Raw genomic sequence first — 13236 nt, forward strand, 5'->3', positions numbered from 1 at the left:
ATTCTAGAACCCTAAGAATCTACGTATTACAGCAAATTACAAGAAATTTAAAAAAGGAAGAGATTAAAGGGAACCTATACATTAGGTTATAAACTTAAAGGACACTTAAGTTTATCAACCAATTATAGTACCTGGATTGGATTGAATTCAAATAATCTGTAAGAAAAAAAAATCAGGAGCCAGTGTAGGAAATCTAAACACTGGCTGGGTATGTGATGATGAAAGAATTACTGGGAATTTGTTTAGCTATGATAATATGATTAAATACAGATAGATAGATAGACAGACAGATAGACAGAACGTTTCAGTTGGGTATGGTGGCTCACACCAGTAATCCCACCACTTTGGGAGGTCAAGGCCGGTGGATCACTTGAGGCCAGGAGTTCAAGACCAGTCTAGCCAACATGGTGAAACCCCAACTCTACTAAAAATACAAAAACTGGCCAGGCATGGTGGCTCACGCCTGTAATTCCAGCACTTTGGGAGGTCGAGGCAGGCAGATCACCTGAGGTCAGGAGTTCAAGACCAGCCTGGCCAACATGGTGAAACCCCGTTTCTACTAAAAATACAAAAATTAGCTGGGCGTGGTGGCGCACGCCTGTAATCCCAGCTACTTGGGAGGCTGAAGCGGGAGAATAACTTGAAGCTGGGAGGCGGAGGTTGCAGTGAGCCAAGATAACGCCACCACACTCCAGGCTGGGTGACACAGCGAGACTCCATCTCATAAAAAAAATAAAGATTTTTAAATTTTACAAGTTTTAAAAAATAAAAAATAAAAATACAAAAATTAGCCAAGCGTGGTAGCAGGTACCTGCATTAGCAGCTATTCAGGAAGCTGAGGTGGAAGAATTGCTTGAACCCAGGTGGCAGAGGTTGCAGTAAGCCGAGACTGTGCCACTGCAATCCACCGTGGGTGACAGAGCAAGACTGTGTCTCAAAAAAAAAACAAAAAAGAAAATATTCCAGACCAAAAAAATTGCAACTCTACTTAACGTGTACATTTTTCTTCTCATTATTACCCCTTAAACACAATATAACAGTTATTTACATGGTATTTACACTGTATTGGGTATGTTAAGTAATCCAGAGATGACTTAAAGCAAGCTTGTCCAACTCATAGCCACGAAGGCTTTGAATGTGGCCTAACACAAATTCGTAAACTTTCTTAAAATATGAGATTGTTTTGTTAATCTTTTTTGAGACAGTCTCTCTCGCTCTGTCGCCCAGGCTGGAGTGCAGTGGCATGATCTCAGCTCACTGCAACCTCTGCCTCCCAGGTTCACGCCATTCTCCTGCCTCAGCCTCTGAGGCTAGGATTACAGGCGTGCACCACCACACTGGGCTAATTTTTGTATTTTTAGAAGAGACAGGGTTTCACCATGTTGGTCAGGCTGGTTTCGAACTCCTACCCTCGTGATCCGTCCATCTCGGCCTCCGAAAGTGCTGGGATTACAGGTGTGAGCCATCGTGTCCAGCCGGTAATTTTTTTTTTTTTTAGCTCATCAGCTACTGTCAGTATTAGTGTTTTTTATGTGTGGCCCAAGACAATTCTTCTTCCAATGTGGCCCACAGAAGCCAAAAGATCACCCCAGACTTAAAGTATACGAGAGGATGTACATAGGTCATATGTAAATATTCCACAATTTTATATCAGGAACTTGAGCATCCATAGATTTTGGCATCCATGAGAAGTTCTAGAACCAATCCCCCACAGACACTGAGGAACAAATGTGTATACATGCACACACATGTGCACACATGATGTATACACACACACGCACACACATATGAATGAAATGATGTCTGATTAGCTTCAAAATAACACAGGGGCACAGAGTTATAGACAGGAAAGATTAGTCATAAATTGGTAACTGTTGAAGCTAGTTTATGGGACACTGAAGTGAATTATAACATTTTTGTATATTTTTATATTTCCACAATAAAAAATGTACAAGAAAGAGCTAGCAGTTACTCCTAGAACTAATAATATCCCTTCCCTAACCAGGAAAATAAGTAGCTATTCTGTCATTATTGTCATATGTCATCATTTTGTTGTCTTACATAACAATCCTTTCCAAACTTGAGATCCCCCTCACAAATTACTAAATATGTTGACTTCCTTGGGTGCATCTTTTCTTCCACCAGGAGATCTGCCTTTCTAATATATGAGAATTACAAGTCACTCTTGCTGGGGATAATAAAAAAAAAGTAAAGGGCAGGAACTAAGAAGGAAAACAAACGATAGAAGATGTAGTTTTTATAAAGAAGACTTAGGAAAGAGTAAAGGAGTAAAGGAAAAGAGGCTCAGACCTTAGAAATAAACTCCCACATCCCTCAGTAGAGAGAGCTGAAAGTCATATATAATAGGCACTGAAAGCCTATGTTTTGACACGAATTAACTACAGGCAAAACCACCATCATATATCTATATGTACTGAGGAAGGCTAGACGGTTAAGTGTCACATATATACGGTCTCAATGGAGCCTCAGGAAACTAATCAACAACCTCAAATCACAAAATCAGAAAAGTGTTGAAGATTTAGAGGAAGCATAGAAAGGAAAAAAATACATGCCTCTGAGTTGTGTATTATCTATCAGTAGAGCAAAACCAATGTGTAAGCCCATTATTATTATTTTTCTTTTCTTTTGAGACAGAGTCTCACTCTGTCGCCCAGGCTTGAGTGCAGTTGCATGATCTCAGCTCACTGCAACCTCCGCCTCCCAGGTTGAAGCAATTCTCCTTCCTCAGCCTCCCAAGTAGCTGGGATTACAGGCACTCGCCACAATGCCTGGCTAATTTTGCATTTTTAGTACAGACAGGGTTTCACCATGTTGGCCAGGCTGGTCTCGAACTCCTGACCTCAAGTGATCCACCCACCTCAGCCTCCCAAAGGGCTGGGATTACAGGCTTGAGCCACTGTGCCCGGCCTGTATTTTTTTAATAATGTCTCACTGAAATTAAAGTAATAGGGGAGAGTCTGAAGTTTTCACAGATAGAGATAGTGCTGTACTCAAATTTACTACAAATTTAGTAACAGTAAATGTAAAATATGTATGTATTTATATAGGCTTTCACAGACTTATGAACGATCTCAAATTCACTAATCCTATTTTTTAAATAAAGTTTTACGTTTCAACCACTTGTATCACCAGAATTTTGAGACTTAACTCCCATAGTTAAGAGATTTCCGGCCAGGCGCGGTGGCTCACCCTTGAAATCCCAACACTTTGGGAGGCCAAGACAGGCCGTCATCTCCTGATCACGAACGAGGTCAGGAGATGGAAACCATCCTGGCTAACACGGTGAAACCCTGTCTCTACTAAAAAAAATACAAAAAATTAGCTGGGAGTGGTGGCGGGCACCTGTAGTCCCAGCTACTCAGGAGGCTGAGGCAGGAGAATGGCGGGAAGCCAGGAGGCAGAGCTTGCAGTGAGCAGAGATTGTGCCATTGCATTCCAGCCTGGGTGACAAAGCGAGACTCCATCTCAAAAATAAAAAGAGATTTCCAAGCTGTGTTCACACGAGCCCAGGAGTTCCAGACTACAAGACCTCTCTGCTAAAAAAGAAAAAAGTAAGAAGAGAATTCCGTAAATTACTTGGCTTCTTATATTCTGTCTCTTTAGCAAAACACTATGTCATTCAAGGCTAAAACTTATGTATTTTATTTGAGACAGAGTCTCACTCCATCGCCCAGGCTGGAGTACAATGGTGCAATCTCAGTTCACTGCAACTTCCACCTCCCAGGTTCAAGCAATTCTCCCACCTTAGCCTCCCAAGTAGCTGGGATTACAGGCGCCTGCCACCGCTCCCAGCTAATTTTTTTTATTTTTAGTAGAGATGGGGTTTCGCCATGTTGGCCAGGCTGGTCTCGAACTCCTGACCTCAGGTGATCCGCCTGCCTCAGCCCCCCAAAGTGCTGAGATTACAGGCGTGAGCCACCGCACTCGGCCTAAAACTTAAGTCTTTTACCACTGTAAGTCACCAGTACTACTTCAGCATTACTTATACCCTACATAGAGATGTTCAATAAATGTTTGATGATTTAGCAATTAATGAGAAAGCAGGTAATATATGTGTCAAGACATTACTCTAAATATTATTATAAGTAGGTTTATGAGTATGGAAAAGACCCACCCTCAAGGAGCCTGTAATCTTTTCTTTTATGTCATACTGCAGTTGTCTATGCCATAATTCTGGGAGATACTTTGGTTTTTTCTTCAGAGTGAGGTCAAGGAAACAGAACACAAAATAGTTATGGATGCTGTTTAACAACAGGCATTTCTAAAGTACTTGAGATTTTCTCTACACTTTTTTTTTTTTTTTTTTTGAGACCGAGTCTTGCTCTGTCGCCTAGGCTGGAGTGCAGTGGCCGGATCTCAGCTCACTGCAAGCTCTGCCTCCCAGGTTCACGCCATTTTCCTGCCTCAGCCTCCCGAGTAGCTGGGACCACAGGGGCCCGCCACCTCGCCTGGCTAATGTTTTGTATTTTTAGTAGAGACGGGGTTTCACCGTGCCAGCCAGGACGGTCTCGATCTCCTGACCTCGTGATCCGCCCGTCTCAGCCTCCCAAAGTGCTGGGATTACAGGCTTGAGCCACCGCGCCCGGCCATCTACACTTTAACAGAAATGAAAAAAATCTTCTCTCTAAAGATTATACGAACTGATCTATCCCCAGATATTTTTATGAAAGAGGTAGTGATTACAGAGTAACAACACTCTTAAATGGGCATCAGTACTAAATACATTGTTTATTAATTGGAAAGAAATAGGATTACAGCATTAGTAGATCAAGGAAATAAAATAGAGAATATATACGACAGTATTTGTAACAGTTTGTAAGAGTCAAGTAAATTAATTTTCAAAAATGCAGAATTTAATTCTACTTGGCTAAAACAAAAACACAAATCCGAGGTTCTCTCTACTTTCTCATCACTATCATTTACCAAACATAGCACAGTTCGATTTCTACTCCAAATCCAGCACCTAATTCATGTTTTTCCCAACCTACCCACATTGTGCCATCAACTGCAGCATGTCTGTAGATTCTCTAGTGCAAATAGAAAGCAGCAGGGAGTTGTTTCAAAGGAAAGATAATAAACTTTTTTTCAGCTTATCAAGCTTTCTTCTCAGTATGTTAAATGTGAAACAGTAAGATACCCAAACGGAAATATTCAGTAGGTGTACACGGAGAAACTGAAATCAACAAAATGGTTAAGGAGATGACAATTTGATGACCATAAATACAGAAGTGATTAATGAAACTAGGTATGATCTCAGGAAAAAGGTAATTTAGAGAAAGAATAAACTAAATGCTTACTTTGGCCTTCTATAGTGTTACGCCTAACCCAAGATCATTTTGTTTCTGTCATCTTGCTCCAAGCTGACAAGTATTACTGGATAAAGTTATGGAATCCCTCAAAGTGAGTTCATTACAAGTTCATATTTTAATTTTGACTGAACACTACTTCTAAGCAATCCTTTATTCTCTTATTGTTGATTCACTAGAGTGCAATGATTTCCAATTTAACAGCCTTCAGCCTCCTGGGAAACTGTAGAATTAGTTACCTTAATGGGTACCTAGAGCAATGCATTATAAACACTATTTCTCACATATCAATGTTGTGGTTAATAAAATACAAAGTCATCTAACAGTAGTAGCTTCTTTCTAATATGCATTTTCTCAATTGAATACTAAAATCATAACTACAACCATGGGTGGTCCACAAATTGTTTCGAAGTTAAACAGGTTGTCATCTTCAAAATACTGGTAACCACTGCCTGAAAGTATTCCCCACAGCACTTAAACATCCTTTCCACATTCTAAGCTTCCAATTATCCCCCACCCTCTCTTACTTTTGCTTTCATTTTCCCAAGAAAATCAAACACATCCTCATATGTTCTCTCATCTACCTCAATCCATCTGAATTTATTCTTTCTCCTCTACCTTTATAAATATTTGATGATTTAGCAATTACTAGTGTCTCTCTTCCTTTTTAGGAATAATTCAACAACACATACACCTGATCCTATCTCTAACCTGGCCCCCAACCCAATCCATCAAACAGGTTTAGTCTCTCCTTCTTCTCAAGTTTCTTTCTTTCTATCTAAAAACATTATCAGAGCTCACCTATATGGAAAAAACTTTGTGATTCTGTTCTATGTCCTAACTACTATTCTCTCTTTTCGTTTTGCTGTCAAGTTCTCAGGGTTTGCAAACTACAGTCTGAGCCAGCCATCTGTTTTTGTATATAGGGTATTATTGAGAACAGCCACCCCCATTTCTATAGGTATTATTTAAGGCTGCTTTCCCACAAGGGCCAAGTTGAGTAGTTAAGATTATCATGTGGCTTGGAATCCTAAAATATTTTCTATCTGGCTTCTTAAAAAGACATTTGCCAATCCCAGGGGCTCCAAGCACAATTTAAATTCAATGTCATCATTTCTGGGGAAGCCATTAAAAATTCTGGGGCAGCAATAAAGTACTATGAGTAAAATTTCAATACCAGTTTTAACAACAGTGTACAGGGTAGATATAAAAGAAGACTACTTTGGAAACTAGTGCAAGAGATTGAGCATTAGCCATAAAGGGAGGGAAATGAAAAGAAGGAACTTCTTGAAGGCACAAGCATTAAGACTAGATGACTACAAGTCACAGAGACAAAACTAACACCAAAATTTTAATCCTTGATGACGTAGCTCTCAAAATTTGCATTCTCTCCTATAATCTGCCCTAGACTTCAGATCTTCATATTTTCCTGTCTTTCTGACTGTGGAGTACCTAAAATCCTAATCCTAACACTAATTCCATATATTCTGTGTGCCAGACATTCCCTATGCTTGCCATCTAACTCCTGGGTAAGCAAATCCCATATGAAGAGACAGTCCCAACAGAGTTGGCTGAATGAGTGCACGGGGCTAATGTCAGAGGTGGATGGAGTACTCACCTGTGGTACCAAGCAGAGAGGGGGGAGGTAAGATTTCAGGTCCAGAACTGGCTCTAGCCAAACAGGAAGAAGCAGCTATGAATCTGCTTACACCAGAAGCAGAGTGTCTTTGGTATTCTAACATACTCTTTCTGATATTCAGAGAGACCACCATTAGAGTAGCCACTGGTAAGAGAGTCACATGAGAAACAAGCCAAAAGACAAGACCAAAAAGTGAGGAATTAAATGGAGCAGACCCTATCGGTCTTTTCTCTAGGAAAAGCGGTCCTCCTTATGAAAGATGATACTACTTTCAAAATGGCCAATATGATACTAACCTTCAGTAACAGAGTTTTCACATCCCACAAGGTTGAGGAGAATATCATCATCTTTATCATCTACTTCACATCCCAGTAGCATCCAGCTTTCCACATTATCGCCTTCTGAAATGGTGCTTTCTTCCTCTTCACTTGAACTGACCTCTATAATCATGACCTCTCGGATTACATCTGATCTCTCTTCATGTTTAGGCTTCTCAATATCACTCTTGCATTTCTTATCAACCTGCTCATTAGACTGAAGGGAAGCAGAAGGACCAAAGGCATTTTCTTGTGCTTGAACTCTAATATTCCTTCCTTTACAACTATAAATACTGTCTTCATCAGACAAAGTGATGACCTCTGACCCATCTGACAGTTGGATGACCTCATTATCTGAAAGGACGATTAGTTTCTTCTGATTTGGTTTACTATTCGAAGATTCCGAATTCCCAGAGTTCTTTTTTTCATGTTCTTCCTCCCTGATGACATCATCAAGATCTTGGGCATAATGAATTTGGCTATAGAGTTGAAATTCCACCTCACTATCAACACTCAGTTCACTAGATGACTCATCTCGATAAAGATCATCTTCGTATGCTTCTATAGTCTCATAGCCACCAAACATCATAAAAAGTCAGTAACCTTGAAGCTGCAAAAGAGAAAGTTGTACACAGAATATATTTTAAAAGTTCAGATCATGAGAGTTTAAGGAACAATATCACCTGTTAGTGACAACTGCTAATATGAAGGCCATCACTATTCTCAGACATATTAAAATACCTTTTTTCCAAGGATTTCTAAGTCCTGTTAGGACCCACTCCTTTAAGTCCCACCACTCGCTAACGAGAATTACTACTGACAAATTGAGTTATAGTTATTGATGTAAACACAGTCAACACTCTAAGAAATGCTTTGTTCGGTGATTTCATCATGTAAACTTCATAGGATGGTTTTCACAAACCTAGATGGTATAGTCAACTACACAACTAGGCTATATGGTATGGTCTATTGCTCCTAGGATGCAAACCAGTACAGCATGTTACTGTACCAATACTATAAATAACTGTAACACAATGGTATTTGTGTATCTAAGCATATAAAAGATTCAGCAAAAACAGTATACAAATCCTATGGGACCACAGTCACAGGGTCTGTCTTTAATCAAAATGCTATTATGCAGCACATGATATGTAAGATTTCACAGGTATATTGTAAATGAAAAACAAGTTGAGATCTATTGCAGGACACAAAACCCTTGCTTTCCAAAATGTTAAAACGGACACAAAACCCTTGCTTTCCAAAATGTTAAAACAAAACTTAAAGTAGCTCTCACTAGCCTATCCATTCTTCATCTTTTCCTTGGTTCTGGTTCTACAGCTCATATTTTCAAGCATACACAGGAATATTACTTCGATTATGACTAAAATCCCTAACAGGAAACAATTTTGTTTACTGTTTCGGTGTAAATGTATATTTCTTAATTAACAAATTAATCTCATAGCCCTCTGATTGTTGGCCAAAAGAATAAATAAAAACGCCTAAGCTGGCAGTGGCTCATGCCTGTAATCCCAACACTTTGGGAGGCCAAGGAAGGAGGATCACATTGAGGTCAGAAGTTTGAGAACAGCCTAGGCAACACAGTAAGACTCCTTCTCCATAAAAATTAAAACTAAAAACTTAGCCAGGCGTGGCAGTGCAAACCTGTAGTCCCAGCTACTCAGGAGGTTGAGGTAGGAGAACCGCCTGAGCTCAGGAGTTCAAAGTTACAGTGAGCTATGGTCACGCCATTGTACTCCAGCCTAGGTGACAAAGCTAGAACCCAACTCAAAAATAAAACAAGCGTGAGCCAGTGTAGTGGCTCACGCCTGTAATCCCAAGACTTTGGGAGGCCAAGGCAGGTGGATCACTTGAGGTCAGGAATTTGAGACCAGCCTAGCCAACATGGTGAAACCACATCTCTGCTAAAAATACAGAAATTAGCTGCGTGTGGTGGTGTGCGCCTATAATCCCAGCTACTCAGGAGGCAGAGGCACAAGAATAGCTTGAACCTGGGAGGCACAGGCTGCAGTGAGTCGAGATCATGCCACTGCACTTCACCCTGGGCAACAGAGCCAGACTCTGTCTAAAAACTGTACTAGTTACAAAAATGTATATTTTTATAATGTATACTTATAACGTATAAATACAAACTTAATAATGACCCAATATTGAGACAAAACTCCCAACTTTGGGAATAAATGCGTAAAGTGAAACACTTTACTTTCTACTGTGAGCATATTAAATTCTCCTCAGCCTTCATCTTTTAAATTCGGCTCAAAATCACCTGCAACCAGGCTAAATTAAGAGCCCCTTTTATGGGCGTCCATAAGCACTTCACATGTCAAAACACTCATCACATTTCTAATTACTTATTCAACATAAATTTCCAAGGAACACAGATCACAAACCCCAGGAGGGCAGGAACTATATGCACTCTGCTAAACAATGAATCACCAAAGCCAAGCAGGGTAACTGGTATTTTCGGGGTCAGCTACAAACGTTTGTTGAATTCATATATGAATAAACGAACTACACCATTGGGCATTTGTTCTTCAGCCCTGATAAATCTCATATGTGCTTAAAATACAAAAATTATGAGATGAATTTCTCTGTTGTCTTTCAACTACTCCAAAGTCTTAAATTCTAGCATAGCAACCAAAACTCTATACAGTAGATGTTTCTATTAGGTAATGATGGACTAATTAAAATGAGAGCCCTGGAAAAATAAGTGTGTGTCCAAAATCAGGGACAGCCTAGAGAGCAATAATAATGCCAATTTATTCTTTCTTCCGCTAACAGCTATACACATAAAATTTAAAATAGTTGTTTTCTTAATGTCCCAAATTTCTGCCCAAAATGTCAGGGTGTTGTGATGGTAGTTCTGGTAATAGAACCACCTTAATCCCAAAAACCAAATGGACAAGAGCCAAAAAGGCACTACATTCCTACTGGAGTTGTTTGTTTTCCAGAAATAAACCCACCTGTAATGCTTTTCTTCTACAGGGTATCACATGCCTGTGCTCTTGTTGTACTGTCCTTCAGGTGGCTATGCTGTTATTATCACACAAATTGAACGTGGCTGTCTGAATAATGCTCATAGCATTTATCAGTTTATATTGAATTGTTAGCCTCAGAGGAATTCAAATAAAAGATGAATCCTTTCCTTTTTATTTAATAGGTAAATTAATTCTAAAAGAAGTCAAAGGAATTATGCTTCTTTCAAAATCCTCACTGGATCCATCCTGAGGATCCAGTGTGGACTTAAGATAAAACATAATTCCAGTGCAGCACAGAAAAAATTAAAGAGCTAAATTACAGTTACAAATGTGTACTACTCTTGGAGCCATCCCAAAGGAAAGGGATTAAGAATAGAGCCATAGGCACACCTGTGAATGTATGCCAAAAATAAACTACAGAACCATAATAAAAACTGAATTCCTTGGGTCAAAGGATTTATCATTTTCCCTGAAATGCAGAAAAATAAGTTTAACAATTTAGCCCCTATGGCCTTTAAGAGGATTCTGTACCGTCTGTACTTGAAAATTGTGCTGGGCATAACGTGCTCTCTTATTTAGGTAGCTTATGTATGCCAGGGTTAAGGTCTGCCTGAGGCTGTTTTGGTTTATGTTCCTGCTTTAATTACGTTCAAATGAATTTAATTTACCCTTTTAAAAAGTGTCTCAGAGGACAATGTATGTTTTTTACATACACTCACACACTCCCTTGACTCAGAAGGCTTTCTCAGCTTTTTGATCCCTGTACGTGACTCCCAAGTATACTAACTAGATAACAAAATCAGATTATCTCATACAGACTCCTCAATCTTCCCATCAGGAATCTAAAGTACAAAGAGATAGGAGGCCTAATTCAAGGTTATGCAGCTGGTTAAGAACACAGCTAGAAGTGATTCACATTTCTGTGATTCTCAGCCAATTGTTCACTACAATTTTTAAATAATTTTTTTTTTCCCCTCAAGACGGAGTCCTGTTCCCCCGGCAGGAAGGCAGTGGCACAATCTTGGCTCACTGCAACCTCCTCCTGGGTTCAAGAAATTCTCCTGCCTCTACCTCCGAAGTAGCTGGGATTACAGGCACGCGCCACTACACCTGGGTAATTTTTGTATTCTTAGTAGAGATGGGTTTCACCATGTTGGCCAGGCAGGTCTCGAACTCCTGACCTCGTGATCCCCCCTCCCCCACCCCGGCCTCCCAAAGTGCCTGGATTACAAGCGTGAGCCACCGCACATGGCCCAAAATAAAATTTTCAAATAAGTTAACTTCAAATTAAGACTTTTTGGGAAAAAAAAACCTTCCTTCATTGCAGTATTTGCATTGGTTCTAACACCTAAATTTACCTCACAACTATCCATTTTAAGTCCCAGCAGAATTTAAAAACTAAACGAGACATTTTAGGTAGAAGGAAAACACACATTTGTCAGTTTGCCACTCAAGAATCTCCCAAGTTGGTACTCAAAGACGATCAATCCCATGACCAGAAAAGATGTTTCCTATATAAGATCCTAAAATATCATGGAAATGAAACTTACGTAAGAATTAAAATACCTTAACAAATATAAAACAGTTATAGAATAACTGCAAAGGCTATTACCATTCAAAAGAGGGAGCAGTATTCATTGACTGGTTTTAAACTAGACAACTTAAGGCTTATTTAAGCTTTCAGCATTTACTTAATGCAGTCTTTAATCAACCCTTCCGCTCTCACAGTCTACCTACTGGTCATTCTGATCTTTTGCTCTTATTTACTTCCAAAGCACCTTTAGCCTCCCTAGATCTAGTTCCTTCTTGATGACATAGGCATCCATCTCGGGTCGATTTAAATCAAATCCACAGCCTCATTTTCAGTCCAAATTTCATTGGAATGTGATGAATACACTTTACTTTCAACGAAAAATTCCTTTCTTACTATTAGTGAGCTGCCCCGACAGGACAGTTGAAACACAATTGACTAACCGGTTAAAATGTCTGTCCATTTTTCAAATGCGACGGCCACTCTGAATCAAATTTGATCGGGGTGGAGAATCCAAATGTGTGAAACAAGGGTCACAAAAGACAGAACACAGTATTTCGGGAGGAAAAAAATAAGCTAAATTTAGTCACATAAGTCCCAGCTCTTCTTGGGATATAGACATGATTTTTATGAGAATTAATCCTATCCGGAAACATTTCCTTCACCTTTCCCTTAGCCCTTTTCCTTCGGTCATGCAGTCTCTTATCCTGATACCTAACATATTAATATAATCCTCACTTGCGATCCTTCCTGAGTTTATTCCCCATCCTCAGACTCCCTTGAAAGCAGCAATGCTAAACTGTCTCCAAAGCATAATGCTTTCCTAAATACACACACAATCCATTTAAAAGTCTTTGTATGTGACAGCCTAACTATTCAAAACACGAAGTCACTTCTCTAACAGTCCTAGATAAAATTTTAAAAAGAAAAAGAAAACCACAAAGTCAAGAGCTTCTGAGGGGACCTGAAAAGTCATCAAACTGACTCTCGTTTTATAGTTGGAGAAACGGGCTCAGATAAACTTACTGAGCGAAAAAGGCCCTAATGGAGCCCCTAATTCAACAGTGTAATCTGAAATAATCTTAAATTCAGCCTCAATAAGAGCTTTCTGGAGTCGCCAGCGAGTTCGTGGGGGAGCCACGGCTAGAACACAGGCCTCCTGATTCCCAGCCACAGCTTTTCCACCGAACCGGCAGCTCTTCCCAAAAGTTGAAGGCAACTGTCCGCTCACAGGATGGGAGGGATAAAGGGCGCCTTAGTGAACAGTCCAAGTCTACTTGTTTTACATGAGGAAAGGGACACAGCTCCCGAAATCTTGGAGTCCACGGCTGCAGCTGCTGCTTCTGACAGCAGAGGTGGGAGGTGGCCCGGGACTACTCGGTCCTCAAAGACTGGACTCCCTCTCGGCGCGCCGGGACCTCCGCGC

At 40.0% G+C, this 13236-nt stretch overlaps 1 protein-coding gene across 2 annotated transcripts in view; it reads right to left on the reverse strand.

Annotated features, from left to right (window-relative positions):
* ZCCHC7 (zinc finger CCHC-type containing 7) overlaps nucleotides 1-13204 on the reverse strand; it is a 234185-nt gene extending 220981 nt beyond the window's left edge. Inside the window, exons 1-2 of one of the 2 annotated variants that reach the window (XM_026456152.2) lie at nucleotides 12254-13204; nucleotides 7263-7893 (exon numbers count right to left, since the gene is read on the reverse strand). In XM_026456152.2, the coding sequence (XP_026311937.1) occupies nucleotides 7263-7872 (610 nt within the window). In that variant the 5' untranslated portion in view covers nucleotides 7873-7893; nucleotides 12254-13204. The remainder of the gene's footprint in view (nucleotides 1-7262; nucleotides 7894-12253) is intronic. The other variant, XM_026456151.2, reaches the window with a different exon arrangement.
* Nucleotides 13205-13236: the final 32 nt, after the last annotated feature.

Source organism: Piliocolobus tephrosceles, chromosome 14, assembly GCF_002776525.5.
Source record: "Piliocolobus tephrosceles isolate RC106 chromosome 14, ASM277652v3, whole genome shotgun sequence".
In the NCBI taxonomy this organism is placed as follows: domain Eukaryota; kingdom Metazoa; phylum Chordata; class Mammalia; order Primates; family Cercopithecidae; genus Piliocolobus; species Piliocolobus tephrosceles.